General features: G+C 34.6%; 1 protein-coding gene across 4 annotated transcripts in view; it reads left to right on the forward strand.

Annotated features, from left to right (window-relative positions):
• CNKSR2 (connector enhancer of kinase suppressor of Ras 2) overlaps nt 1-27,207 on the forward strand; it is a 275,032-nt gene that overhangs the window by 160,452 nt on the left and 87,373 nt on the right. For all 4 annotated transcript variants that reach the window (XM_045875847.3, XM_045875864.3, XM_045875838.3 and 1 more), the window contains 2 exons: nt 5,468-5,601; nt 10,794-11,005. In XM_045875847.3, coding sequence (XP_045731803.1) covers nt 5,468-5,601; nt 10,794-11,005 — 346 coding nt within the window. The remainder of the gene's footprint in view (nt 1-5,467; nt 5,602-10,793; nt 11,006-27,207) is intronic.

Below are 27,207 nucleotides of genomic sequence, written 5' to 3' on the forward strand. Positions count from 1 at the left end.
TGCAAAATTTGATGACTCAGTGGATAAAACCATTTCATAGTGTGACTCTGGTCTATATTTCTTGTATATCATGTAACTACATATTTTTATGCACATATATCTGTATTTTTAAACCTATACAGATATGGTTTCCTGATCAAATTAATGGTCAGGGAGAAAAAATGTTTCTTTTCTTGGTGGTCTGACAGGAAAGATTACATGCTTATAAAAGAAAACTCAAATATTTTGTATGTATGAATTTAGATTCTAGAAAAAGCTGTGAAAAAACTGAAAGTGGGAGAATTTTGAATACATGCGTTTCCTTTGCTTAGGTTCTTTTCAAATAATTTAATACTCAAGAAAAGTTTTCCCAGGGAAAATTATGCCCAATAATTTTCCAGATTAGATCTAACATTCTTGATATGATCAAGAAACTTACAAATTGTATACAATGTCTTGCCTCCCAAAATCCAGCATACATTTTCTCTGGAGCATTTGTTTAGATGATTAAGAACAGAGTTGCTAACATAAAACAATATTCTGGTACTTGTGTTGGGTATTATAATAAAAATGTGTTTGAACTAAGTAAGGACTTTGTGTGAATATTCTATGCTAGAATAATGGGGTATTGTGATCCATCTGAGTCTGTGCTTATTCCCAAGAGGGACTAAAATAACTGGCCAGGTTTTATACTTGATGTAATCATTCGTATTTCAGTGGGTGTTTTCCGCCTGTAAGGCAAAGCAAGCTCTTTCTGATCTTTGCATTCGTGAATTTTAGAGAGAACTCCATAATGTGTAACACACTGTTTTAATCTTTAATGTTGGGGCTGTCTTTATGTCACTGATGTCATTCAAGACTTTCTATAGCTCTATAAAAGCTAGGTCACTTACCAGACAGAGGGACAACTAAATTAAGATAAGCTTGCCAAGAGTTGTTAAAATGTAAAATGTTTCAAATAAAACCTCAATGTCAGATGTAGTTTCTTAAGTATGGAAGCTCTTTTCTCATAATCTTTAAGACCATAGGGGTTTAGAGGTATACCTTCCAGATGTGTTCAGTTACCTTAAAAACGTTAGAAGGAAAAGACTTGAGCCATCAGAGAATTTAAAGTGAGATTTCAGTGATTCCTTACAAAGGCTGAAAATTTTATTTTATAATAATCACAATCTTCCAATGCTGTTTAAACTGGATGAGTAGGATATTATTACTAAAGTAATCACACATGACTCAGAGGAAGATTTGTGTAGTACCATATTGTAGGATACAATTTGAAAGTATTTATGTAGGTCAAACTGACAATATGAAAAAAATGTGTATGTTTTACCTAGTAGATTTCTAGTAGTAGTCCTGTTGACTGTAGTAAGTTATCATTAACTGACTTAAGGTTATCAATGTATATTTGAAGAGATGCATATGATCATTTTATTTAGAATCTGGATATTTTCAGAGATGCATGCCAGTGCCCAAGAAGTCTATCAGAGTCATTTTAGCAGAGTAATGACATATATGCAAATGCCTCTTCCCTTTTGGAGTCTCACTGAATTGGTGGAAGGAGAGCTTTATGTCATTAGGACCATTTATATATGAAAACCAAATGTCATGACAAGGTCCTTCCAGGAAATAAGCCTGTTTGCCTAGAATCCAAAATGGATCCATATCATACTTGATTGCATACTGTAGCAGATCAAGTTATAGAGAAGCTTCATGCTTATTTGAGTAACAAGATGCAGTCTTAAAATAACCTTGCATTTAAAGGATGATAATTTTTAATTCTCTTTCCATATTTTGCCAATATAAGAGAAAGTATCAAAGTGGCAAAAAGGTAAAATTAAAAAATATTACCCTTATTTCTACATTTTTCCTTAAATTGGAAATTCTTCATAGTACAGTAGTAACTACTTTCTATGTTATGAACAAATGATGGAAAGTAAATGTTGCCAAGATAGGAGAAGCTACCTTTCTGCATTATTATGCTAACATATTTGGATATTTTTTCGGAAACTAAGAAATATGCCTATTAAAATGTGAATTGGATGCTGAGAGAACTTTTTTGATTTGAGGGAAGTTGTATTTGTCATTTTTTGTGTATTTTCACACATTTAAATGGTTATTAGTGGTGGTTGTAATTTTAATGCCACTTGTTACAACTAGGAATTTCTTGCTGGTGATTTCAGCTAATAATATCATTTATTCTGTGCTTGATTTAGTCAAATTTTGCCTATCTTTCTAATGTTCCTTAACACCTTTTCCATTCTTTTTAATTTTGTATTCATTCAGTTCTTGTTCAAAGGTAGAAAATTTTTTAAAAGATTATAATTTTAAATTATCACAAAGACTTCCTTTGGGGTTAAGCAGCTATTTCCATTTTCCCATGAAGCTTCTATTTTACCATATTTTATTTTTTCATTGCTTAATGTATAATTTTTTTAAATAAGATTCTCAAGAAGAATGTTTACTTTTTAGTGTGGATTAGCTTGACAAAAGTAATACAATTAGTAGATGAAAATATACTGAATATATTTAATATTTACTGTGTGTTTTATTTGGTACAAAGCATACTGATTAGCCAAATGATATCTGCATGATAAACCAGTTGAAATGTTTTCTGTGATTTATCAGTTAATACAATAACTAGCCAGTTGTGTTAAACAATACAGTTGACTGATTTCCGTTTTTCTCTGAAAGAATAAGTTGTTTTTTTCCATCACTTTAATTCATTGAACCAGCTGGCACAATCAAGCCTGTTATCCATTTAAACATATTTAAGAGTCTTTTTCTTCTACGTATTTACTAATTTAGCTCATCATGCTAACTGATGATATTAATAGCAACTCCTTCCTGAAAATAGAAACCTAGAGAAAATAGCAATTTGAAAAAAGCCAACATGGCTAATATTTAAGTTTACTGGAAGGGGAAAGACACACATACCCTAAGGAATCCTAGTAATAATCCATGTAGAATGCTAGTAATAGTCCAGGCAGAATAAAATATTCTGTTGGCCCTTACATCACACTTCATGGCTATTTAAAATATACTTGGAAGCACTGACTATTATTTCTCTTTTTTCCTTCCATCCTTCCTTTCTTCCTCTTGGTTTGGGGAAGGCAGAGATGGGCACTAACCAAGAAAGATTATCTTCAGTTCTATAGATGGTAAAATAAAAGGAGAGAAGTCTTCAGAATAGAAATAGTGACCCTAAAACAAAAGAAAGAATAAAAATTTGTTAGATTATTTTTTTAAAGATTTTATTTATTTATTTGAGAGAGAGAATGAGATAGAGAAAGCATGAGAAGGGGGAGGGTCAGAGGGAGAAGCAGACCCCCGCTGAGCAGGGAGCCCGATACGGGACTCGATCCCGGGACTCCAGGATCATGACCTGAGCCGAAGGCAGTCGCTTAACCGACTGAGCCACCCAGGCGCCCTGTTAGATTATTTTTAATTGCTTATATTTTTAGAACTTGTTCTTAAGTTCACTTGTAATATTAGAATATTTTAAAATAAGAGATACTAGAACATTTAAAAAGCATAGTGAATATAAGTTTTTCTCTCACAATATATTTGTTACAAAGTTTTGGAAAGTAATGTACTGCATAATGGATTTTTTTATATTTCTATAATGATGAACTTATTTTTTATGTCATCTGTATTTAATACCAAGATGTCCTGACAAAGAGGAAAGCAATTACAAGTCACATCAGAGTGACTATATATAGTGTGTCTAAAGACTTGATCTAAAAAACCTATCATTCAGAGATGTCACATCACAGTGACTATATATAGTGTGTCTAAAGACTTGATCTAAAAAACCTATCATTCAGAGATGTGTTGTAGAGGCATGTAATACATCACTAGAAACAATACACTTCTTCATTTCCTCAGGCTTCATGGTGTTCATCCATACAGATGACTCTTGATTACCTACATAATCTCACAATTTCCCATTGCCAAGATTTTTGTTGCTAAAAGACACATAATTTAACTGGACGCTCTTTCAAAATCAGCATAGTTAAGCATAAGTCTACTGCATACTCTCATTATATTTCAAAATTCCTTAACATGTAAAGTTTCTGACTTCTTTTACATCATATGAGATAGAATATTGTAGAGTCCCAAAATAAATTATCAATTCTTTTTCCCTTCTCTCTTTTTCTTTAATTTCTATTTCACATAGATTAAAACTTAACTGTCATTTTGGCAGGATGTGTGATTTCAACCTATTAAGGTGAGCCGTGTAATAAGGAAGGTCAAAAACCATGAACTGAGTCATAAACTATGTAGCCTACCCCAGTGGCCTACATTGTACATTGTATTTATGCTTGGTTTTTTGAACATTTTATCTGTACAAAAGCATTGTCACAATATAAAATAGCTGTAATATGCCATTTTTTGTCCAGCAATACATGTTAAAGTAATAGAACTGCGGGTCTATATAGATTTGCCAGAAGTGTTTTCATATTGGCTAAAATAGCAACATCTTATCATGTGAAGATACAGTTCATTTTGTGATCGATCATTACCTTTGTGTTTGCGATTGCACTAAATTTCTTATTTTTAATATGTTATTGTATACATAGCTAATCAGTAAGATCTGTAAGATAAACATGAACATTTGTGAATTTTAGTCTCACTTTAGGATAATTTTTCAAACCAAAAGATGATTTCCAAATGCTTTGTAGCTTAGAATTGGGAGTGCTCTTAAGTTAATGCATCCTGGTATATCGCTTTATTCAGTATATATGCTATCTTAATTTTTTAAAAAGTAGTTCATACTTAAACAGGCATGAAAATGCAATCTATAGATGTGTATCTAAACATTACTTTAAACAATGATAAATGTGTGTGCCTATGAAAGGTGAAATGATTGTGTTACATTAATCCCTATACTTTTGAAGATGTACCATAAAATGACCTTGAGAAGACAGTTAGTTGTGTTTATATTTATGAAAAAAGAAAGTATTCTCTCATATCGGCCTTTCATCCTCAACTTTTGTAACCTCTTCTGAGAATCTGTGACATTCTGCTAACTTAAGAGTATGGTATATCTTCTTTGGGGAAAAGATAAGAAATATCTTTCTTGTGTATGAGTCAGGATGTGAGTGAGCTAATTCTTTTGAAAGTTACTCTTTATTATCTTCCCTTCAAAGGTGGGATTCCAACAAAGCAAATTTAATTTAAATAAGTTTCTGACTGTGAAATAAATCTTACCATTATGAAACACTGCATGGTGCTTTTACCTTGTAAATAGCTTTTACGTGGTTATGCCATAGAATAAGGTGAGTTGAGAACTAAGTGGGAACCTCTAAAGTAATAAATTGTTTTTGGAGATTCAAAGGAATATCTGTGTGCTAAATAACATGCTTCTTGATTTCAGCCAAGTTCAAAAACTTTGCAGAAATAGATAATTTTAAAATGATAACTATGTGTCATTGTTGTTGTTCTGTGTGTTGTTTGTGTGCGTATGTATTTTCTTTTTCATTTTAACCAGCCTCTTATACCTAGAAGTCCCACAAGCAGCGTTGCCACGCCTTCCAGCACCATCAGTACACCAACCAAAAGAGACAGTTCTGCTCTCCAGGATCTCTACATTCCCCCTCCTCCTGCAGAACCATATATTCCCAGGTATAAAACCAACCATCCTGTTGTTCTGGGCAGCTTCTATCCAAAGACTAGCCTAAATGTATATAAACTGTGAAGTAAATTCTCAAGGAGCACTTTGAATATTTTCTTAGATAGGAATTCTGAACACATTCTGGAAAACTATTGCATTGTAGAAAATGCACTTTGGTTAATAATAGTAATAACAATAATTAATTTGTATTAAACACTATGCGTTAAATATCTTGTAAACATTATCTCATATAATAGGAAAGAGTAGGAAAGTAATAATAAATAAAAATTAGGATTCTTTTAATAAGTAAGGAATAAGTGAGGATTTTTGGCTCAGAAGCCCCAGAAAATCTCAAGTTACTTTGAAGCATTCCATACTTTTTTCTAAAAGAGGATGGTATAGATAACTTTCATGCCTTCTTATATGTGTACAATGAGGGAGCTTTTTGGGGAGGGGGTAGATGATGAGAAGGGAGAGTATTTTTCCCCCTAATACTTCTGTATCTACAATTTCTCCTTGATTAGTTCATTAATGTTTCTGTCAGAAAGCAGAAAAATTTGCAAGAGAATGGGTTGCCTTTAGAATCTATTTTCTAGATTTCTTGAGGCTGTATCTCCATTTCATTTCCAGATTTCTATTTGAAATTCCTGGCAGGTGTGGAAGATTACAACTTTGTGCCATAAGGCATTCTGTCCAAAAGCATTCTGACATCCAGCCTTGTGGAATATAAAAATTATGGAAAGGGGCCAGCACTAAATGGGGATAATTAATACCAATCACAAAGAATTTGGTTCCATTTTTAAATTAGTTGTGCAGTCATTCAAAAACAGTAATTTAAGATCTCTTATTTTCAAGCCACGCTTCATATTAAATTTCTTCAGTATATAAAAGAACTGAAATTCCTTGTTTTAATTAATTTTCATTATTCTTTAGTACACCTAATGTTTCATTCTCAGATATGATGGTACAGACATTTTACGATCTAAATGCCACATGACAGCATGGTGTGTCCGCAAATACCGTATTGTTGTCTAGTAATAAAACTGTAGTCCATTTTATAAACATTTTAGTTCTTAATTTTGAGAATTAGATGTAGCTGTGGGAACATGGTTTATGAGAAGATATAATTTACTAAACTGGTATTTCACAAATCTTTTTAGTATATAATTTATAGTCTTATGTTAAATTTACAATCAGATGTACAGATCCATCTGATATCTTAGCCAAATGCAAGTTGCTTTTAATTCTATTACAATGGTGTCAGACTTTCTGAATACTCTTGCATGAGGAGCAATAAAAACGTGTGTTTTGAATAGTGACTCTTTTGATTTGTTTTAATTTTAATTGGAAAGATTTTTATTTCAATGCAAATAATTATTTAAGAGACCTTATTCCAAGGGTTATATGTACAGGTAAACATCAGATTATTTTTATCAATTCTCTGCAGTTTTTTAATCTTTCCTTTTCTCTTGTGTAGGTAGGAACTTATTATAAAGAAAGTATTTCCTAGACAGGAAGTGTTTAAAATACACTTCAGAAGGGCGCCTGGGTGGCTCAGTCGTTAAGCGTCTGCCTTCGGCTCAGGTCATGATCCCAGCATCCTGGGATGGAGCCCCGCATCGGGCTCCCTGCTCGGCGGGAAGCCTGCTTCTCCCTCTCCCACTCCCCCTGCTTGTGTTCCTGCTCTCGCGCTCTCTCTCTCTCTGTCAAATAAATAAATAAAATCTTAAAAATAAATAAAATAAAATACACTTCAGAAGACAAAAGAATAAAATGATTGAGTTCTGTCCTCTGAGTGTGGTGGAGATAGGGTTATGGGAATGTACTGAAGTCTATGGCCATACCACCCTGAACGCGCCCGATCTCGTCTGATCTCGGAAGCTAAGCAGGGTCGGGCCTGGTTAGTACTTGGATGGGAATGTACTGAAGCCAATAAAAAGCTTGAACATGCTATTTAAAAATACTAAAGATATTAGAAGTTGAAATATCAACATGGTGGTACTTGTTTTGTCAGTATTGCTTGAAAGCTTCATACTTTTCAGTAAACCTCATAATCACTTTAATTATTCTAGTTTTGATTTAATTAATTTAATTAATTTAATATTTCAGAATATTAAAATATTCTAGATATATTTTGAGTCAAATTATTGTTTATCCAAGTCACACAATCGTTTGATATAGCACAGTCAGAACAATCCATGCATCAGAGTTCCTTTTTACTGCAGCCTTGTTTATATAAATTATCTGCATTTTCTGGTTTGACTTGAAGTTATGGCATAAATACAGCCTCAGCACTTTTTTCCCATTTTGTCATTTTGATGTTAAATGGGGTTCACCTAATTTAATTCATCTGAACATTTCTTTTTTCCTATATTAAAAATTTTTGTTTATGTAAGAGAGGCATGTTAATGTTCATTTGAATTGTAAATAATAAAAGCTTTCTCACCTTAAATCCAAAAAAAACCCTTAAAAATGGTAGGGCCAGTTGTCAGGTGGAAATTTTTTCATGGGCTTAGAATTCTTTGAACACATTTATTCCAGATTCTCTAAAAGAGAAGACACTCATGTATGTGGAGTGAGTAAAATTTGGTCAGTTTTTTGTTATATGTTTTATGACTGTATGTAGCTTCGTTATCATAGTATATAGCGCATTTACATACTTAACCAAATTTCTTTTTCCATGACAAAAATCAGGAATTTGTAGGTCTTTGCACAACTCTGAAGTTCAAGCACTAATTTCTCTCATTAATTTTACTCTGAACCATTAATATAAAGAAAATCCACTAAAGCAGTGTTTTACCTTTTCTTTTTTTTTTTTTTTTAAGATTTTATTTACTTATTCATGAGAGAGAGAGAGGCAGAGGGAGAAGCAGGCTTCCCGCCGAGCAGGGAGCCCGATGCGGGGCTCGATCCCAGGACCCCGGGACCATGACCTGAGCCGAAGGCAGACGCTTAACCATCTGAGCCACCCAGGCGCCCCTGTTTTACCTTTTCATCTGTTTCCTTAAATCCTTTTCAGAGTAAAAGTGTAGATTTATTACATACATAACATTAAGAAAAGGTTTTTTTTAATCTGTACAGCAGGACAAGTTAATATGTTGAGTTATTCAGAGACTCATGATGTGAGTACATACACACAAGCACACATACAGAGATACACAATTGTGCACACACTTCTACACACAACACATGTATCAGTTCATTCTACTGCAAAGATTGTTTTTTGTTTGTACATTTCTTAATTCTACTTTATTTGTGTGCATTTCATATAGACATGTTTAATAAATCTTCCTTGTTGGTATGAGGTGAGGCCTCCTTTCATATCATTACAGAGTAAGTAATACCAGCCCTTGCAATTTTCTGCCACGGGGATGTCCATATAAATAGAGCATGCTGAATTAACTAGGGCTGAATCACTCTCTGATCTCAGCTGCATTAACATTCATGTCACAGGCCTGATAGAAATGTCTGCCCATTTATAGATAGGCAAAACCTTACTCCAGTGCCACAAGTTCATCAGGGCTGTTTTCAAGCTAATTGCAGTGTCAATTTCTTTTTGATAGAGGACTAACAGTAACAAAAAGCACCAGGCAATTTGTTCAGGAAAAGTTTTTAGCTTGCTGAAAGTGAAATTCTGCCCGGATTTTATATTTGTTTTCTTCATGTTGCCTAAGAAATAACTATCCAGTTGCAATTTAGCAATAAGCAATACTTTCATTTTAAAAAATAAAAGAGTGAATAGCAGTGTGAATGGCATTGTCAACTTGTGATGTGTTAAATACATGAGACAGCTTGCTGATTCAATCAGTCTTAAGAATATCATTTACTGCTTTCAATATATTTCACATACTAGGAATATAGCTCTCTTCATTTGGACAGACCTAATCTAGACATTTGCATACACCTACAAAAGTGTAGTATACCCTAGTATGGAAGTATAGAAGTATAATATTCTTGCTGAACTATAACTCATATTTTGGAATTGACGTTAGATTTAGAAGCTCATCACCATTTTATAAGACAATGTCAATTAAAATTGTGTTCTTTTTCTCTGTCTTGTTATACTTTAGTTAATTCTGTTGATTTAAGATTTCAGTCTTAGCACTTAACATAAAATTAAATTTTTATCTGGTTTGATAGCATTCACGGCACTGTTGAGGGTAGAACTGGAAGCAATTAAGAACTAGGAGGAAATAAAATTAATGATCTGCAAGGGAGGAAACATTGCATTTACATTCACAGTTGTGTTCTAGAAGACAGGCTTTTCTAACAAAGACTTCATAGCTAGTCATAGTGAAACATATCATAAAATAAGCAAAATTCAATTTAACCCATCCTAAATGGAGTATTTCTACCAAAATACCACTCATTAGGGGCCCAATTGCCTGGGCTATGTATATTAATACTATATGTGAGTAACAGTTTTAGGGATCCCATAAATGATTAGATTTTTCCTTTTTAGAATCCTATAGAAAATCAGTTTGCCATCATCTTAAATTCCATATTTTCTCAGGTTTCTCTGCCTTCTCTCCACAAGAAATGTTGCTGATGTGCAATGAAACTTTGATCTATCCATTAGAATTAGTTCTATGAATGTACATTTTTAATATTAAATGAGATACATAGATTTTAAATACTGAAAGTAATTCTATTCAATAAGGTTTATTTTAAATTAATAACAAGCTTTTTAAAATTCTTATAATACCAATTTATAAAATGCTAATTTGGTTCTTAAGGCTGCAGATACCCTTACAAAAGTGGTAGTTCTTAAACACATCTTTTTTAAGCAGTGCAAATACTACTGTGCATCAATTAGTTAAACTGGCACAAGAAAGCTATATTGTTAGCATTGTTAAACTTATACCTACTGTCTTGAGCACTAAAAGTAATTTATGTGCTGACATGAACATAACACAGTGAAAATGGACCAGAGCAGGAGTTAGAAGATCCAGGGTCCATGTCCAGTGATGTCATTTATTAGCTGTATGACCTTTAGGCGAGTCATTTAACCTCTCTGATCCTCAGCATTTATTTTCCTGCAATATAGGAATAGTTAAAAATTGCCTTTTAAACCTCAAAGTTTGAAAAGATCAGAAGATATATTGTATGAGAAGGGTATTATGAACTGTTTTAGACCCTCTCTGCCATTTTACCACCCTAACACTTTCCTATATCCTTCTCCTTTACCTTTCCTTTTCTTTAGGGATGAAAAAGGAAACCTTCCTTGTGAAGACCTCAGAGGACATATGGTTGGCAAGCCAGTGCATAAAGGATCTGAATCACCAAATTCATTTCTGGATCAGGAATATAGAAAGAGGTTTAATATTGTTGAGGAAGATACTGTCTTGTATTGCTATGAATATGAAAAAGGAAGATCAAGTAGTCAAGGAAGACGAGAAAGCACGCCGACTTATGGTAAGAATTCTTTTCTTACATTGACAGGAGAACATATGTCTCAGATGAGAACCTCTATTTCTTTTCATAGGCTTTTGGGTTATGAAAATTATTTGATTACTTGATAGCTTTTGAATCTTTATAATCGATTTGTGTCTGTCATGTGCTTCTAAGTGGAATCTCAATAAGAAGCATGACATTAAAAATTATTCTAAATTTTCCAAAAATAGGTAAGAACAGTAGGTAGCATTTTAGCTCATTAATGACTTAAGGAAACCTTCTTGAATCACATGTAATTTTTGTAATGTCAGATATTGCTAAATTGGAATAATTCAATTTTCCTTTTTTATAAAAGATGAATGCTTCCTATTAACTTGACTTATATAAAATTAACTCCTTATCCCTCAGGGATTAAAAAATCTTTAGATAAACTTTCTGAGAAAAATCTCTCCTCAATTTTTGTGTTTTTTAAGAAGTTGGAAAATTTGAGCAGAAGTGGATTCTGAATAGGAAACACACAACACACTCTATTTAAATCAGAGATGGCCTTAGAGTTACCACGTCCCTAGGATTTTTCGTCTTTGTCTTCTGTTTTTCTGTGCATGACCAAGAGAGTAACCCAGTCACGTATACTTTAAGTTGGTACATTGTATGTGAAAGATTTGCAGATAAAGTTGCCTAAAGTAGTAAAGCTATGATCCCATTGCAAGAATGAATGGATTTAATTGAAACTCTATGCTCCTCCTTTTCCAGTTTTCAAACTAACCATTTTTAGTGAGGAGCATAGAGAAGGGGAAAGACAGGATCCTCGCCGATTAGTACAGATGATCAACGGGACCTGAGCAGAAGGACATTTGTTTTTAGGGTTTTTTTTCCACTTGCCCCCCTTACTTGTCCACCATGGCCATATGTCTCCCTCCTGTGGTCCCAAATGATTGGTCATCATGTACCTTACTACATGTGCCTGATTTCCTTACAGCTCTTTGGTAATAATTATATATGAGAAGTTTTGCCCAAAATGGTCCTAAAGAATAGGAACCATACTTACCTTGTGTTATTCTCTGTACATGTGCTTTTTTTTAATCATAATAAGTAATGAATTTTTTAGCATAGCTCCTCAATTATACTGTTCTGTGGACACTTTTTTTAAACTCATAATTTGAAGGTATTTGCACCTTTGCTTTTCTTCCCTATTATATTGTAAACCTCTGCAGTACAGAGCAGTATAGAGGCCTGTCATCTTTGTTATGCCTACCCCTGTTTTATCACATAAGATCTTTATTTTTATTCATTCATTCCACAAATACTTATTGACTACCTGTTATTGGATAGGCAGTAATGTATATCAAGTCTTTTTTTTAATCTCTTAGAATTTGGGGGCTGTTTTCTACTTATTTTGAAGTAGATAAGAATGTTTAAGGGGAAATTATAGTCACCAGATGAAGTTGATTACTGATAGCTTTATAAAAAATGGTTACTTGGTTCTACTTGAATAGCTGAATTGTTAGTCTCTTCAGACTACAGTTTTAAACCACCTAGTGTCATCATGTTCCACAAATCCTATCTCTCCCAAGAAAATAGAATACTGTTTAAATTTTAGAAAATTAAGATATCCTATAGATATATATTTTTTAGAGATTTATTTATTTGAGAGAGAGAAAGAGCACAGAGGGGAGGGGCAGAGGGAGAGGGAGAAAGAGTCTCAAGCAGACTCTGCACTAAGCGGGGAGGCTGACACAGGGCAGGGCTCAGTCGCATGACCCTGAGATCACAACTTGAGCTGAAACCAAGAGTCGGTCACTTAATCGACTGCACTATCCAGGCACCCGATATGATAGATTTTTATAAATAACTTAGGAGAAAAAAATATATATATATATGCTTAAAAGGAGGATAGGAAGTTTTAAAAAAAGGTTATTTTACTTTTGATCCTGGAAGGGTTTTTTTTTTTTAACTTTTGAACATGAAATGTAATCTAAACCTTCAGTGGAAATACTTACAGATGCTTCAGTGAAGATTTTCTAACACAATCTGTAGGTTGTGCCAGGTAACTAGCAGTTTAATGTATTAAAACTTTTTAAAAATCAGATCATAAGAAATAAATTCTACCTGTCACACACGTGAATTTGTGTCCTTAATTTTCCCAAAGATTAATTCATTTCTTAATTCATTCAGCACATATTTGTTGTGTACATAAAGTCATCCAGTCACTGGGGATTCGAAGGTGAATAAAACATAAATTTTCCCTGGAAGGCAGTCATCACCTAGAGGGAAGAAACAAATAAGGAGATGCATTGTAATAACTTTAGGTAAGTAGGAATATGTGAACAAAGTAGTACAGTAGCCTAGGAGCTGAAGCCCCAGAATCTTCCCAGGAAGTCACATAACTAAAAGTGACATTTGTGCTGAGTTTTAAATGATGAGTAGTCATCCTCTAGGATTTCTAAATGTTAGTTATCCCCACCAAATACATGATACCTTCTCAAACCTAGGTCTGAGATCTGAGGATTTGTGTAAATCTTTCAGCCGAGACCCTAAAGGTCCCAATACAAATTATTCCAAAACTTGATAAGCAATTATTGATGACTTCTTTTTTGTTTGTTTGTTTGTTTTGTTTTATTGTGTTTTATTATGTTATGTTAATCACCATACATTACATCATTAGTTTTTGATGTAGTGGTCCATGATTCATTGTTGGCGTATAACACCCAGTGCTCCATGCAGAACATGCCCTCCTTAATACCCATCACCAGGCTAACTCATCCCCCCACCCCCCTATCCCCTCTAGAACCCTCAGTTTGTTTTTCAGAGTCCAGACTCCCAAGTGTGACAGTATTTCTTAGATTTAAAAAATAATGATAATAGGGGTGCCTGGGTGCCTCAGTCATTTAAGCATCTGACTCTTGGTTTCGGCTCAGGTCATGATCTCATGGTCCTGGGATCGAGCCCTGCTTCAGGCTCCACGTTCAGCAGGGAGTCTGCTTCTCCCTTTCCCTCTTCCCCTCCCCCTACTTTTGCTTGCTCACTCTCTCTCTCTCAAATAAATAAATCTCTAAATAAATAATGACCAAAATACATGATTGTGTTGAAGTAGATTACAAAAAAAAACCCTAAAGCACAAAAATGTTCATGTTTCATGTTTTCTAGAAATGACAGTAATTTAACATGTTAGCACTTATGTGACACCTTAAAATGTAATGAGTAAGTCCTTTAGGCTTACAGTGCTCAACTTATTTCTTAGTATTTGTGACAAATACCCTTATCTTGTATATGAACTTAGCCACCATTCTCTCCTATTAACTCCCCAGATTACCTGTTTATTCCAAGAGGTTTAGAGTTAAGATTGTAAGAGTATAGCTAGGATTTTGAGAAGCAAAGGAGGAACATGATTCAGTTCTTATTATGTGCTTTTGGTTAAATATGTATATACTTGTCATATTATCTTAGTACATTCATATTTTAAAGTTTGATATATAAAACAAAAATATTTAGGGAAGCTCTGCTATTGACCACAGTGACAAAGAAACACGCATGTTAAGAAAAATACCTGAAAATATCCCAACTGTGGACATTAAAATACATTTTTTTAGCCAAGGTTTTCATTTTATATCATAGACTCACTAGTTGTTGCTAAGAGTAAGTTAAAAGAAGAACAATTATTTACCCTAAACTATCAGACAAGTATAATATGGATAGACAACAGATGGCCCTTCTAGAAATTAGTCAGTAATACCTGTGAGCTTTTATACATGCCAGGCATTGTGCTAAGCATTTCAAAGGCATTGACCCATTTAATCCTCACAACAACCAGTGAAATCGGTCCTAATAGAATCCTTATTTTCCTGATGGATTAAATAACTTACCCAACTAGTAAGTAGTAGAGCTGAGATTAAGTACCCATGGATATTTGTGGGACTCTACCAGTGGTACTAGGTAGCTAAATGTGATGAAAGTAATTTGCTAAATTGTAGAGAAATAATTTCTAGAAATTGTATTACTCCTTCCAGATTTAAGCATTTGATTTCAAGCAAGCAGAAGTAGGTCTGATTTTGTATGTTCTTGTATATGTTGTTTTGTATTTATTGGCATTAGAGTAAATATGTTTTTACGTAGACTTGGCCCTTACAGACCTTAGGAAAAGGTAGCTAAATTGAGGGGTAAAATTAGCAACAATGTGTTATGTCCTTTTTAAATCTGAGAACATAAAATAGGTTTTACTTTCCTAAAAAGATAGACTAACTTCTGGAAGCACAGAGCGGGGAAGCAGCCTAGGTCAGTGGTTACTAGCACCAAGCCCTACTTGGTAACCCTGTCTTTTATGTGATTACTCTAGTGTGAGCTTGGGGATGTTGATGTCAATTTTCTCCTTTGTTAAATGAAGATGATAATACCTGTCTCATAGACTTTTTGTGAGAATTTCATAACAGCGCATTGTAAATCGCCTGGAAAGTGCCCAGTATGTGCTATAGGTATTGATTTTCATCGTTGTCACTGTTGCACAGAAACTTCAGTGTTGCTAAGAGAATACATAAGAAGTATTCTCACCTCACAGAAAAAAAGGTAACTCTGTGAGGTGATGGATGGTTCAAATAGCTTGATTGTGGTCATCATTTCATAATTCTCTATATATCAAATCATCATGTTGTACACCTTAAATAGATACAATTTTTATTTATACCTCAATACAGCTGGGGAAAAAACCAAAAGAACTTGAAGATCTCAGTGCATAAATAATAATAATATCAGCCATTTTAAATTCTTTGAAGAATTAGATAAGGTGAATAAACAGTTCAATTTTTAAAAAAGTAACTTTAATGTGAAAATTAGAAGAGGGGAAAAGAGGACAGCATTAAATTCCTTTAACTATTTGGTCTCATCTGCTCATGCTTCAAAGGTAAAGGTTCAAATCTGATGAGATCAGTTGCTTGGCAACTTTTCAGAATGGTAATATTCCCCATTAGCTTTCCCTTTTGCCGTTCACAGACTCTTTGCCCTTGCTATTCCATCATACCACATTTCTATGCATAAAAACCTGGTAAAAGGTAGACATAGTTGACTGAGTCCCTTTGTGGCTGTTGAGTCGTCATATTTTATAAGAATAGGAAGAACACATTTTTTTACAGTAATATCACATAATAGTATTGGTTTGAAGGAATCCAGACTTGTCTGATTTATTGAGATTCTAGGACCTCACAAAAAACACATGAATGAGTGCAGAGTTGTTATTTTAAAAATGTTCCTCATCAATGTTATTTGTACATATTTTGCACTGAGGAAGATTAATTTCTATAACATCACACCTGAACATTTTCCACTCGAGTAGTTGGGGCAAGAGAAAACTACCATGTTGCATATCCACATGAATAGCAAATGGCTTGAAATGACTTAAACCAGCATGGTAAAGAACTTACGGGCAGTGACACTTTGAACTGTTCTACTGGTGTGAGGAGAGGAAATTATCCATAGGTTCCAGGGTCTCTTATCATACTGCAACATCATCTTTGTCTTACAATATCATTCTACCTTTTCGCCAGTTAAATTATAATTAATAGCACTGTTTAAAACATTTCTTAAAGGATCACGTATACACAATACATTCATACTTCTTTATTTCTGAATATAAGCCTTCTCTCTTTCCTGTGATTTTTAAATGTAAATTGTCTTCCTAATCAGGTAAAAATTCAGCTGTCATTCATCAGCTATGCTAGAAAGAAAAGAAATTGGGATTCTAACCACAGGAAATGTCTTTGTTCAAGGAAAATGTACCACTTCCAAAGTAGAACTAACCATAGAAATAGAAATTAGTGAATCAAAAATGTAGAAATATGAGATGTACACTATACCCACAGGAATTGTTATTCCTTTGGACTTACTTAATACAGTTCATAAAGACTGCATGTTGATTAGCTTCACAAAATAATTTTGAACATCAAGCTGATGGTGATAAGGAACCATGTAATGGATAGAAAAGTAGTTCAGCAATATTTTGAGAGAAATAGAAACTTGTCTGTTCCTAATGTAAATATCAGAGTAATCAGCAAGAGAAGGCTCTCTTCCCTAATTTGTGCAATTTTACTGATAGAAATAGCAGAGCATGAGTTTTGAGCTCAGATAGATCTGAATTTGGTGTCTCAGGTTGGCCTTTAATAACTGATTGACCTTGAACTTGAGCCTTACCTCAGTATGTTTTTGTTTCCTTACCTGTAAAATGAGATGGCAGGATTACTCACGGTGTTTTTATGAGGGTTAAATGAGATAATGTATGTCTAGTACTTAGTACTATTCTTGCCGCATGGAAAGTGCTCAGGAAATAGTGCCTAAATGGCATAATGAATTACTCCTGTTCATAAATGAAAATGTTCCAAAGATTGTCAAGTGCCTAGAGATCAAATTAACACTTCATCCTCTCCCTGTGGAGGGATTTAATAAAGGACAAAAGGGCTGGAAATATTCCCTTGCTTTGATCCCTTTACCTACCCACTAACCAACCATTTAAATCATAACAATTAAAAGAAATATGAATAGTGTTGGTCCGTTTCTTTTGGTTCGGTTTTGAAAAGCAGAAGGAAGAGCATTCAAATAGGTAATAAAACTAAAAACTGCCCTGATCCAAATCTTCTTTTAAGTTCCATTATGGAAACCCCTAGGTCATACTCTGGACAGAAGGGCCTAAATAAAACCTCACAGCATCAGAATTCTGAAAACTGTTCAGACCCCACACCTTTTTTAAGTTTAATTGCTGGGGGTGGGGGAAGGAGAGCAAAAATAATATGTAGAATAAATAAAATAGTCAGAGACTCTCAAAAAATGAAACCAGGAAAGAAAACAATCAGCTTGAACAAATTAAAGTGCTAGGTAATGGATAAAATAATAAGATTAAGAAAAAGGAACTCTTAACCAAGTTCCAGAGTATCAATATGTGGGTAGAATGGAAAGATTAGCAAACCAAGTCAACAAAACTGATGCAACTGTCAGGAGAAAAGTAACTCCTCAAATGAATTCATCAACAGAAAGATATGAACTAGGTGAAATAGTGCTTCCCTTAAAGACAAAATGGGAAGCCAAGAGTAGAAACAGTCTAACTCAGTGATTCTCAACTGGGGTCAGTATTGCCCTCCAGGGCACATTTGCAATTTGGGGGGACATTTGTAGTTGTCATAACGGGTACAATGTCATTACGGGTGGAAATGCTACTGGCATGTAGTGGATAGATGCTAGTACACATCCTACAAAGAACAGGACAGCTCCCAGCAATAAAAAATGATCAAGTCCACAATGTCAAGAGTGCTGCTACAGAGAAACCCTTACCTAACTTAAGAAGAATCAACTGCAGACAGATTTAATACAGAAGCAGGTATATATGACTAGAAAATCAAAGAGCCCTTATATGACACAGGGCCAATTGCCTTTTTTTTTTTTTTTTTAGTTCAAAGAATCTGTGAAATTATTGCCCTGGAAAGAGACTGACATTTACTCACAATTAACATAGTCTCTGGACAGAAGTAATATAATGTTGTGAGTCTCTGGAATGACCTACCCTGCTCTACAATAGAAAACCCAATCGTGACAAATTCCCTGGAGCAGGAGGGGACCCATTGTCCCTAGTTGAAATCAAAATGCATTTTCCCCTATGGAAAAAAAAAAATGTAATCAATGGCAGCTAGGTAAAATTTAAAAGAGTGGTTAGTGTTAGCTTTCACATCACAATGTGAATTAAGGATCCATCATTTTCCCAATATGTTCTTCTGGTCTCTAGTTCTGAAAGAGAATGTTCATAAAACAAAGAGGCTATCCGGTTAAATATGATTGGGAAGCTCTGAATATTTTATCCCCTTCTTGACGATTAATAAGTGCATGTTAGCAGACTAAAGGCTTTGAAGGTCTTCTTGAATTTGGGTTGGCTTATTGTTTCCCGAATGTATTTGTACATTGAATCTTTTTTGGTTTTGGTCACAAAATACTTATTAACCTCCCAATGGAAGGTTTGATAGAATATATTTTGGAAAATGCTAAAATAGACTTTTGTAGCTCCTCTCAAAGACTGATATACCAATGATAAAAATTTCTTTGTGTTTTAAGTTCCAAATATCTGACTTAATTGATTTGGAAAGGCCTCTATTTTTTTTGAGGGGGGGAGGGGCAGGGAGAGAGAGAATCTGAAGCCAGCTCCACGCTCGGCGCAGAGACTGACATGGAGGCTCGATCTCACAACCCTGAGATCATGACCTGAGCTGAAATCAAGAGCCGGGTGTTTAACTGATTGAGTCACCCAGGTGCCCCTGGAAAAGCCTCTATTCTCAAGTCAAAGCCTACCCCAGCAGACGGTGTGTTGAATGTCATCTTCAGTTTTATCTTGCAGAAAAGCCATTTTCTAGAGTAAATCTTATTTGTGATAAAAGTCCAAACTCAAGTAATAAATACTAACTGGAGAGATCAGTGCATGGCATTCTATCCTCCAGGCTCCTTGTAGAATTACCGGTATCACTGCAAAACAGTTTGCCGGACATCATGGAGAAAATAGATCCCTGGGGTGGGAGAGAGGGAAGGGGGTAGAAAATGTCAAGTATTATATTGAATCTTGTTAAAGAAGAGATAACCAAAAATTGTACATTGATTACCTTAAAGACTGGAAACATTAGAGCAAATAATTAAGGCAATATACAAGCATTTAAAAGTATACATATGATAACCTAGCATTGTTTTATAAGTCTCTAACCTTACAAGTTGACACATCATGTCAAAGCAATGTATTTTCCATCTTTGTCAAGGTGATGGACAGCAAATACAAAGCTACATCCACAATTTATGTTCTAATCCTCCATTAGTTCTTCACATAGTTTTTAAGAAAGAGTTGCATATTAGCTGGGAGGACACTTAAACAAAATCAGTAATCATACATGTCATTGAATTATTTTTGAAGATAAAAGAATTGGATTTTTGTGTAATGTGCTGGTCTTGAATTCATCACCAAGGCAATGTGATATAGCAAAGAGAGCACTGGGATAGGAAGTTGACAGTATATTGGTGGGCTGACTTCAACACTGACTACTGGTGAAATCCTGAGGAATTAACTTTGGTGTGTCTTAAGTTTTTCATCTCTCCCTTCCTTGCCAGTTTTACTGACTAATGTAATCCCGAACAGAAAATTATGTGAAAGGAATTACAAAGTTATTACAAGATGTCAGTCTGTTTATTTCAGTCTTAATCATTGTCTTTTTCACTCTTCATGAGAAAAGGGGACTCTCTTCCATATGTTGATAAGATTTTCAAGACACTGCTTTACTAAGATTTTTGTAAAATAGAGTGACTGATGTTATACTGTATGTTAACTAACTGGAATTTAAACAAAAACTTGAAACTACAAAAAAAATAAAATAAAAATACAGGGCTTTAATTTGTGGTTGTTTAACTTGAAAATTTGATGTTTTTAACCAAATAACATTTATATACTCATGTCATCTTTCTTGTCCACGACTGTATTAATGCTGAGCACAGCATGGGGCAATGGTATTTTAGCATAGCTCATTTTTTTTTATCCACCAGAGACTTCAGAGCAGGACCCAGAAGTCTTTTGCCACTTAAACAATACTCAAACCATCTGAATCTTTCCTAGTCCTCACACCCCTCTAATGCAGAAGTGACTCTATGCACAGTGGCAAACATTTCAACTTAGAAAAACCTGTCTTTCCAAACTCCAGTGTGTACTGCACAGTTGTTCTCTTGGTAGAATGCTTACAAAAGATAATTTGGTTCAAAATATAATTAGCCTTGAAATCAAGTGTTAAAAGTCCCACATAATTTTTGATACAGTTCAAAATTTTCTCCTTCAGTAACTTTTATGTTACTCCCATTTAAAGTCTAGATCACTTTTAGAAAACAATAGGAAAATTTAAAAACAAGATGTAGCTTATTCTTTGAAATGAGATTTTAATTGTTTTTGTTCTCCATTAATGAAACTGAAAAGATTTCAAGTTAATAATAATTGGGTTTGTATTTGATTTAGATTATTATAAGGCTTTAAAGCCAATACTTAAATAATCATCACATTGCAGTGTTTACAATCCAACTTTTTCCCACGCTCTTTTATCCAAAAATGAAATTCAAAAAATATGGCCCTAAAGATCAAAGTGCCTGATTTTACTTATTTTATTAGATCCAGATATGTTGCCTTTATTCTTAAAAAATTACTGGCTTTCCATTCAGTTCCATTTTATTCCTCTTTAAATGTGTTATTGTCTACCTTAAATTACCTCGGGATGTTTTCCTAGATATGCAGTCAACCATCTGAAAGTAATTTTTCTGTCTGGTATGTGGGGAGTTTGATGGGTATATGTGGCATGCTTGTAGCTTAACATTCCTTACTACACTCATTTTCATCAAAATATTGGCTAAAATATTCAGAACAGATGTGTATATGTGTGTGTATATGTATATATTTTTTCTCCTTAGACTCTAGAGAAAGCTTTTTCTGTGAGCATTAAAGCATATGTCAGATTTCTCTGCAGTCTTTTTTTCAACTCTTTGGCAACTGTAAGAGAGAAGATTGCTTCTCAGGTGCTGCTATCACCCTGAAATTTAATGATTTTAGCATGTCTGAGGAGAGAATTAAAAAGGGGGGATAAATACAATTGAAAAAGGCAGCAATTCAGTGGTATTTCAACAGACATCATGGGTAGCCTAATATAAGAATGTTTCTACATATCAGGAGGCATATCCTAGTTCTTTTTTTTTTTTTTTTAGATTTTATTTATTTATTTGAGAGAGCATGTGCATGAGTGGGGAGAGGAGGAGGGGGAGAAGGAGGAGCAGACTCCCTGCTGAGCAGGGAGCCCAACATGGGGCTTGATCCCAGGACTCTAAGATCACAACCTGAGCCAAAGTCAGACGCTCAACCAACTGAGCCACCCAGGCACCCCTGGACTCCTAGTTCTGACGTATTATGAAACTGCTCTCTAAGGCTTGATTTGTTAGAAATGAAGGAGGTTGGTCAGGTTGACATCCTACATTAGAAGGAAGGGAGGGAGGGAGGGGAAGGGAAGGAAAAATGAGGGGGAGGGGAATGGAAAGTTGACAGGAAGGAAGGAGAAGGAAACTATGAAAATAAAAATTAATGGTATAGCTTGGACCCTTTTCAGTCCAGTGTATGAGGAAGGTCCCCTGTTTACTTTCTTTAACAAATAATCAGTTACTAAGTATTGAACAGTTACTGTGTTTAAGGCATTGTGCTATGTGCTGGAGATACCACAGTAAACTACAGAGAAATTTCCCCTGTGAAATTTACATTCTAGAAGAGGGGTAGAATTCAAGCAACTAATTTAATAAATATTTGTTTGACTATAAATGGCATGCTATGAAGAAAAACTACAACAGAAAATGAGAACAAATACAGAGAAACCCAACCTAGAATAAGAGGTCAAGGAGAGCATCCCTGAAGAAATGACATTTTCACTTAGCTCTCAAGGGTGTATGTGAATTTAGCAAGAGAAGAGGAGAGGAAAATCAGAGAAGGACAGAGTCCTGGGTACCAGATGAAGAAAATGTTTCGGGGCGCCTGGGTGGCTCAGCCGTTAAGCGTCTGCCTTCGGCTCAGGTCATGATCCCAGGGTCCTGGGATCGAGCCCCGCATCGGGCTCCCTGCTCCGCGGGAAGCCTGCTTCTCCCTCTCCCACTCCCTCCGCTTGTGTTCCCTCTCTCGCTGTGTCTCTGTCTGTCAAATAAATAAATAAAATCTTTAAAAAAAAAAAAAAAGAAAATGTTTCAAAGAAGGGAGTAATCCTCTGCATCAAATGCTACAGATAGGTCAGAAAAGTCAAAGGTTCTAAGAATTGTCTATTGGATTTAGTAACATGAAGGTGCTAGTGAACTTGACAATAGCAGTTTTGGTATAGTTTTGGGGGCAAGAGCCTAATCAGAGAAGGTTCAAGAAAGAGCGAGGAGGAGATTCCACATAAAAGTGGGATCCTACACTATTTGTCTTTCTGTGTCTGGCTTATTTCATTCAGCATAATGTCCTTCAGATTCATCCATGTTATCACAAATTTAGGATTTCCATCTTTTTATGGCTGAATAATACTCTGTTGTATACATATACCACATTTTCTTTATCCACTCATCCGTTAATGGACGCTTAGATTGTTTCCATGTCTTAGCTATTATGAATAATGCTACAATGAGTATGGGAGTGCATATATCTCTTTGAGATACTAATTTCATTTTCTTTGGATATATACCCAGAAGTAGGGTTGCTGTATCATATGGTAGCTCTGTGTTTTGTTTTTGTTTTTGTTCTTGTTTTGAGGAACCTCAATACTGTTTTCCATTTTATACTTGAAATTTGATAGTAGATCTGAAGTGTTTTCACCACACATATCCACACATTCAAACGGTAATCATGTGAGGTGAAGGATGTGTTAACTGGATTGTGGTCATCACTTCACAATGTATATGTACATTAAGTCATCACATTGCACACCTTAAAAAATCATGTTGTACAGCCTTAATATATAACATTTTTATTTGTCAATCATACCTCAATAAAGCTAGAAAAAAAGGAGAGGAATTAGAGAATGAGAACATAAACAAGTTTTATATTCTAGGAGTTTTCTGTAAAGGGGAGCAGAGAAATGAGGTGGTAGTTGAGTGGTACTTTGTTGGTGAAGAGAGGTGGTGTTATTGTTTTTTAAAGGTTGGAGAAATTGCAGCATGTTTATTTGCTAATTGGAATCATTGGGTCAAAAGGGAAAAACTGATGCTGCAGGAGAAAGAAGCAAGCATTGCACAAGAGATACTTTTGAGTAATTAAGAGGGACTAGAGTCCAGTGAAGGGCCTAGTAATTTGGGATATCCCTAACATCTAGCATCCTTCCATTTCAAGCATTCAAAAAATTTTAATCAGTACCTGCTCTGGGTCAGTATCTTTGCCAGGAGCACTCATAACAAAGATACCTAAGACCTAGTTTCTGCCAAAAAGTAGAAAAATCTTTAACAGACAGATATAATACAGTATAATAATATATAAGAATACATATATACCAAAACACTATGAAAGAGCCCAGGAGAGTGAGCAGTTAGCTCTGCCAAAGGGCATTGTAGCATTTGCAAAAGCACCAAATATGCTTTATTATCTAAGGGAAATGTCAATTTATTTTCAAGTAAGTTTGTATAGTAATATTTTATTTTATTTTATTTTATTATGTTAATCACCATACATTACATCATTAGTTTTTTATGTAGTGTTCCATGATTCACTGTTTGCGTATAACACCCAGTGCTCCATTCAGTACGTGCCCTCTTTAATACCCATCACCAGGCTAACCCATCCCCCCACCCCCTCCCCTCTAGAACCCTCAGTTTGTTTCTCAGAGTCCATAGTCTCTCATGGTTCATCTCCCCCTCTGATTTCTCCCCCTTCATTTTTCCCTTCCTACTATCTTATTTTTTTTAACATATAATGTATTATTTGTTTCAGAGGTACAGGTCTGTGATTCAACAGTCTTACACAATTCACAGCGCTCACCATGGCACATACCCTCCCCAATGTCTATCACGCAGCCACCCCATCCCTCCCACCCCCCACCACTCCAGCAACCCTCAGTTTGTTTCCTGAGATTAAGAATTCCTCATATCAGTGAGATCATATGATACAGTAATATTAAAACATAGCAATTTCATTTTAAAACAAGTACTTTAAATCATTATAAAGTACTCCATCGTCAGTATTCTTTTTTTAAAAGATTTTATTTATTTATTTTTATGTATTTTAGAGAGAGAGAGAGCACAAGTGGGGGAAGGAGTAGAGGGGGAAAGAATCTCAAGCAGACTCCACGCTGAGCATGGAGCCTAGTGCCGGGGCTCGATCTCATGACCCCAAGACCATGACCCGAGCTGAAACCAAGAGTTGGACACTTAACTGACTGAGCCACCCAGGCACCCCTTATTGTCAGTATTCTTAAAATTATATTTAGTGTTCTATTTGTGTTTAATTACAGCTAAATATAGTTCATAATTTAAAAAACTACTTGCCATCAACTTCAGAATAAAATTCAAACAAAATCCAAAAATAAATATCTTTCAACTCTACATTTATTAGAATACAGTAAGAAATACAGTGCACAATTCCTGCCTGTATGGAAATCCAAGTTAGAAAGCTCCAGATGTACAAACAGATATCAACAGCCAAGTAACAAAATAGTTCAACTGTGAGACCCTAGCACAGAGATGTCACAAGGTTTATGAGAGGGTATCAAATGTACTCTACAATTAATAAATGTTTTATGCTTGGAGGAATAAAAAAATTAAGAGGAAGTGGTCAGCAAAATTTTTAATAGGGCTCTTTTTTTTTTACTGTATTCTTGACTACTATTATTAATTTTCATCATGAATTAGTAAATACAAGTGTCACTACCTAAAGAGATGTCTTAAAATTTTTCAGAGTATTTTTCAGAGATTTATTATTAGTATATGTACATTTCCATAAGGAGTGAGTCAAATGTGTTTAATAAGCCTTTAAAAGTCATTACAAACATAAAAATACTTTGCATATATTAATAATAGTGTACATTTGACCTAAATCTAAAATAATGCTTATAGTACTCTTTTTTTTTTTGACCTAGTAGTACTGTAGCAAACACCATAAATTTCTTTTTCCATTTGAACTTTGCTGTTTTGTGAAATTACAATACTGCTATACCCGTGCAGTGGCAAACATTTCCATGCTGCAATCAAAGATCTCTGTATTTGGAATTAGAAATAATCTAAGCCATTCTCCGTTTTTCAATTTGCCAAGGACTGCGGTTTATATGAGCGTTTCCTCATTCTCTTTTATTAAATCTGTTTCAATATTTCAGCACAATAAAAAAATTTATAAAAGGAGTAATACTTATAAGCAACATTCTCTCTTATAACTAAACAAATAATACTTTTAAAAATAGGTATTTTTACTTGCATTGCTAAATTCAGAGCTTTATAACTAGTAAAAAGCAAAACCCTGATGTCCTCCAAAAGTGAATTTTAATTAAGATTTTTATCTCAGTTTTTTGTTTAATTCACTACCTTTTTCTCAATTTTATGTTAGCAATATACAGTATACTCTACTAAAAAACCACCAGTGTTTAATCTTCTGCAAATTTTTTCCTATAGTTAGTAATATAACCAGGCATATCAAAAGCTTAATTACATGCCTCAATGACTTAGCTCCTTGAGAATCTCAGAGAAGATGACCTGAAATACAACGAATACAGTTATTTATTTCATATTCTATGCATGAAGTACGTTTCTTCTTGGCTTTGTGCATATATATTTGCCTCCAAACAACCAATCAATTCTTTAAAAAGTATCAAACTACTTTATATATACATATAATGACATATAGAGCAAGTAAAACAACTGCTTATTAATTGGATTGTTCACTTTCCAAAAGATTTTCTTGGTGACATGCAGAAACAGTTTAGGGCTGTTACTTGCTTCAGTTTCAGGGCACACATGCTGAAATGGACTTTACTTGAAAAACCAGATTCTAAAGAAATAAGTTGTAGGAGTTTCGAAAACAAAGAATTCAGAACATTGAAAATCTGGAGGATTGATTCTGCCAAGCAGTTGAATAGACATGACAAAACTAGACCTTTCCTAAAAGCTTTACCCAACCCTGGGAGGGCAGGATATATTGACCTGCATCAGCTCTCCCAAAGCTCTCCCTTGTAAAAGTGCAGAGATCTACTCCATGAGAATTTTGGAATCTTAGGTGATTGTTTTTAAAGTCGTTTGCACACCTTGAAAGGAAGCCACTTTTAAATAAACACTGCATTTTTTTGACTCATTAATAATTTTATCATATCCAGTTCATTCTCAGACTTTCAAAGAGCTTAGCAAAATATACTAGGTAAACTCTATCATTGTACTTAATATAAATCCATAAGGTTACATTTTCCTTAGGAACAGAATTAGAAGTCTCCTAACAGAATTTTTTTTTTTAAATACAGGGACCGATCATAGTAATTGATCATGAAATTTAGCTGGGCAAGAAAGGAAATGAAGAGGATATACAGTGACCTAGAGGTGTTGGAAGGTGGGAAGATCAATAGATTAAGGAGGAGGATATTTGGACTTGGAATGCTGTAGGGATGGCACTAGAAATACAGGATGGTAGTTGAAAAGTGGGATACTAGAAGGGATTACAGCCTTTGCAGTTGACAGGTTAAGCATATGACCACAGGAGTGGGTGGAGG

This window comes from Mirounga angustirostris, unplaced genomic scaffold, assembly GCF_029215605.1.
Source record: "Mirounga angustirostris isolate CCGP_5_RB_7025 unplaced genomic scaffold, mMirAng1.0.hap1 SCAF_11, whole genome shotgun sequence".
Classification (NCBI taxonomy): domain Eukaryota; kingdom Metazoa; phylum Chordata; class Mammalia; order Carnivora; family Phocidae; genus Mirounga; species Mirounga angustirostris.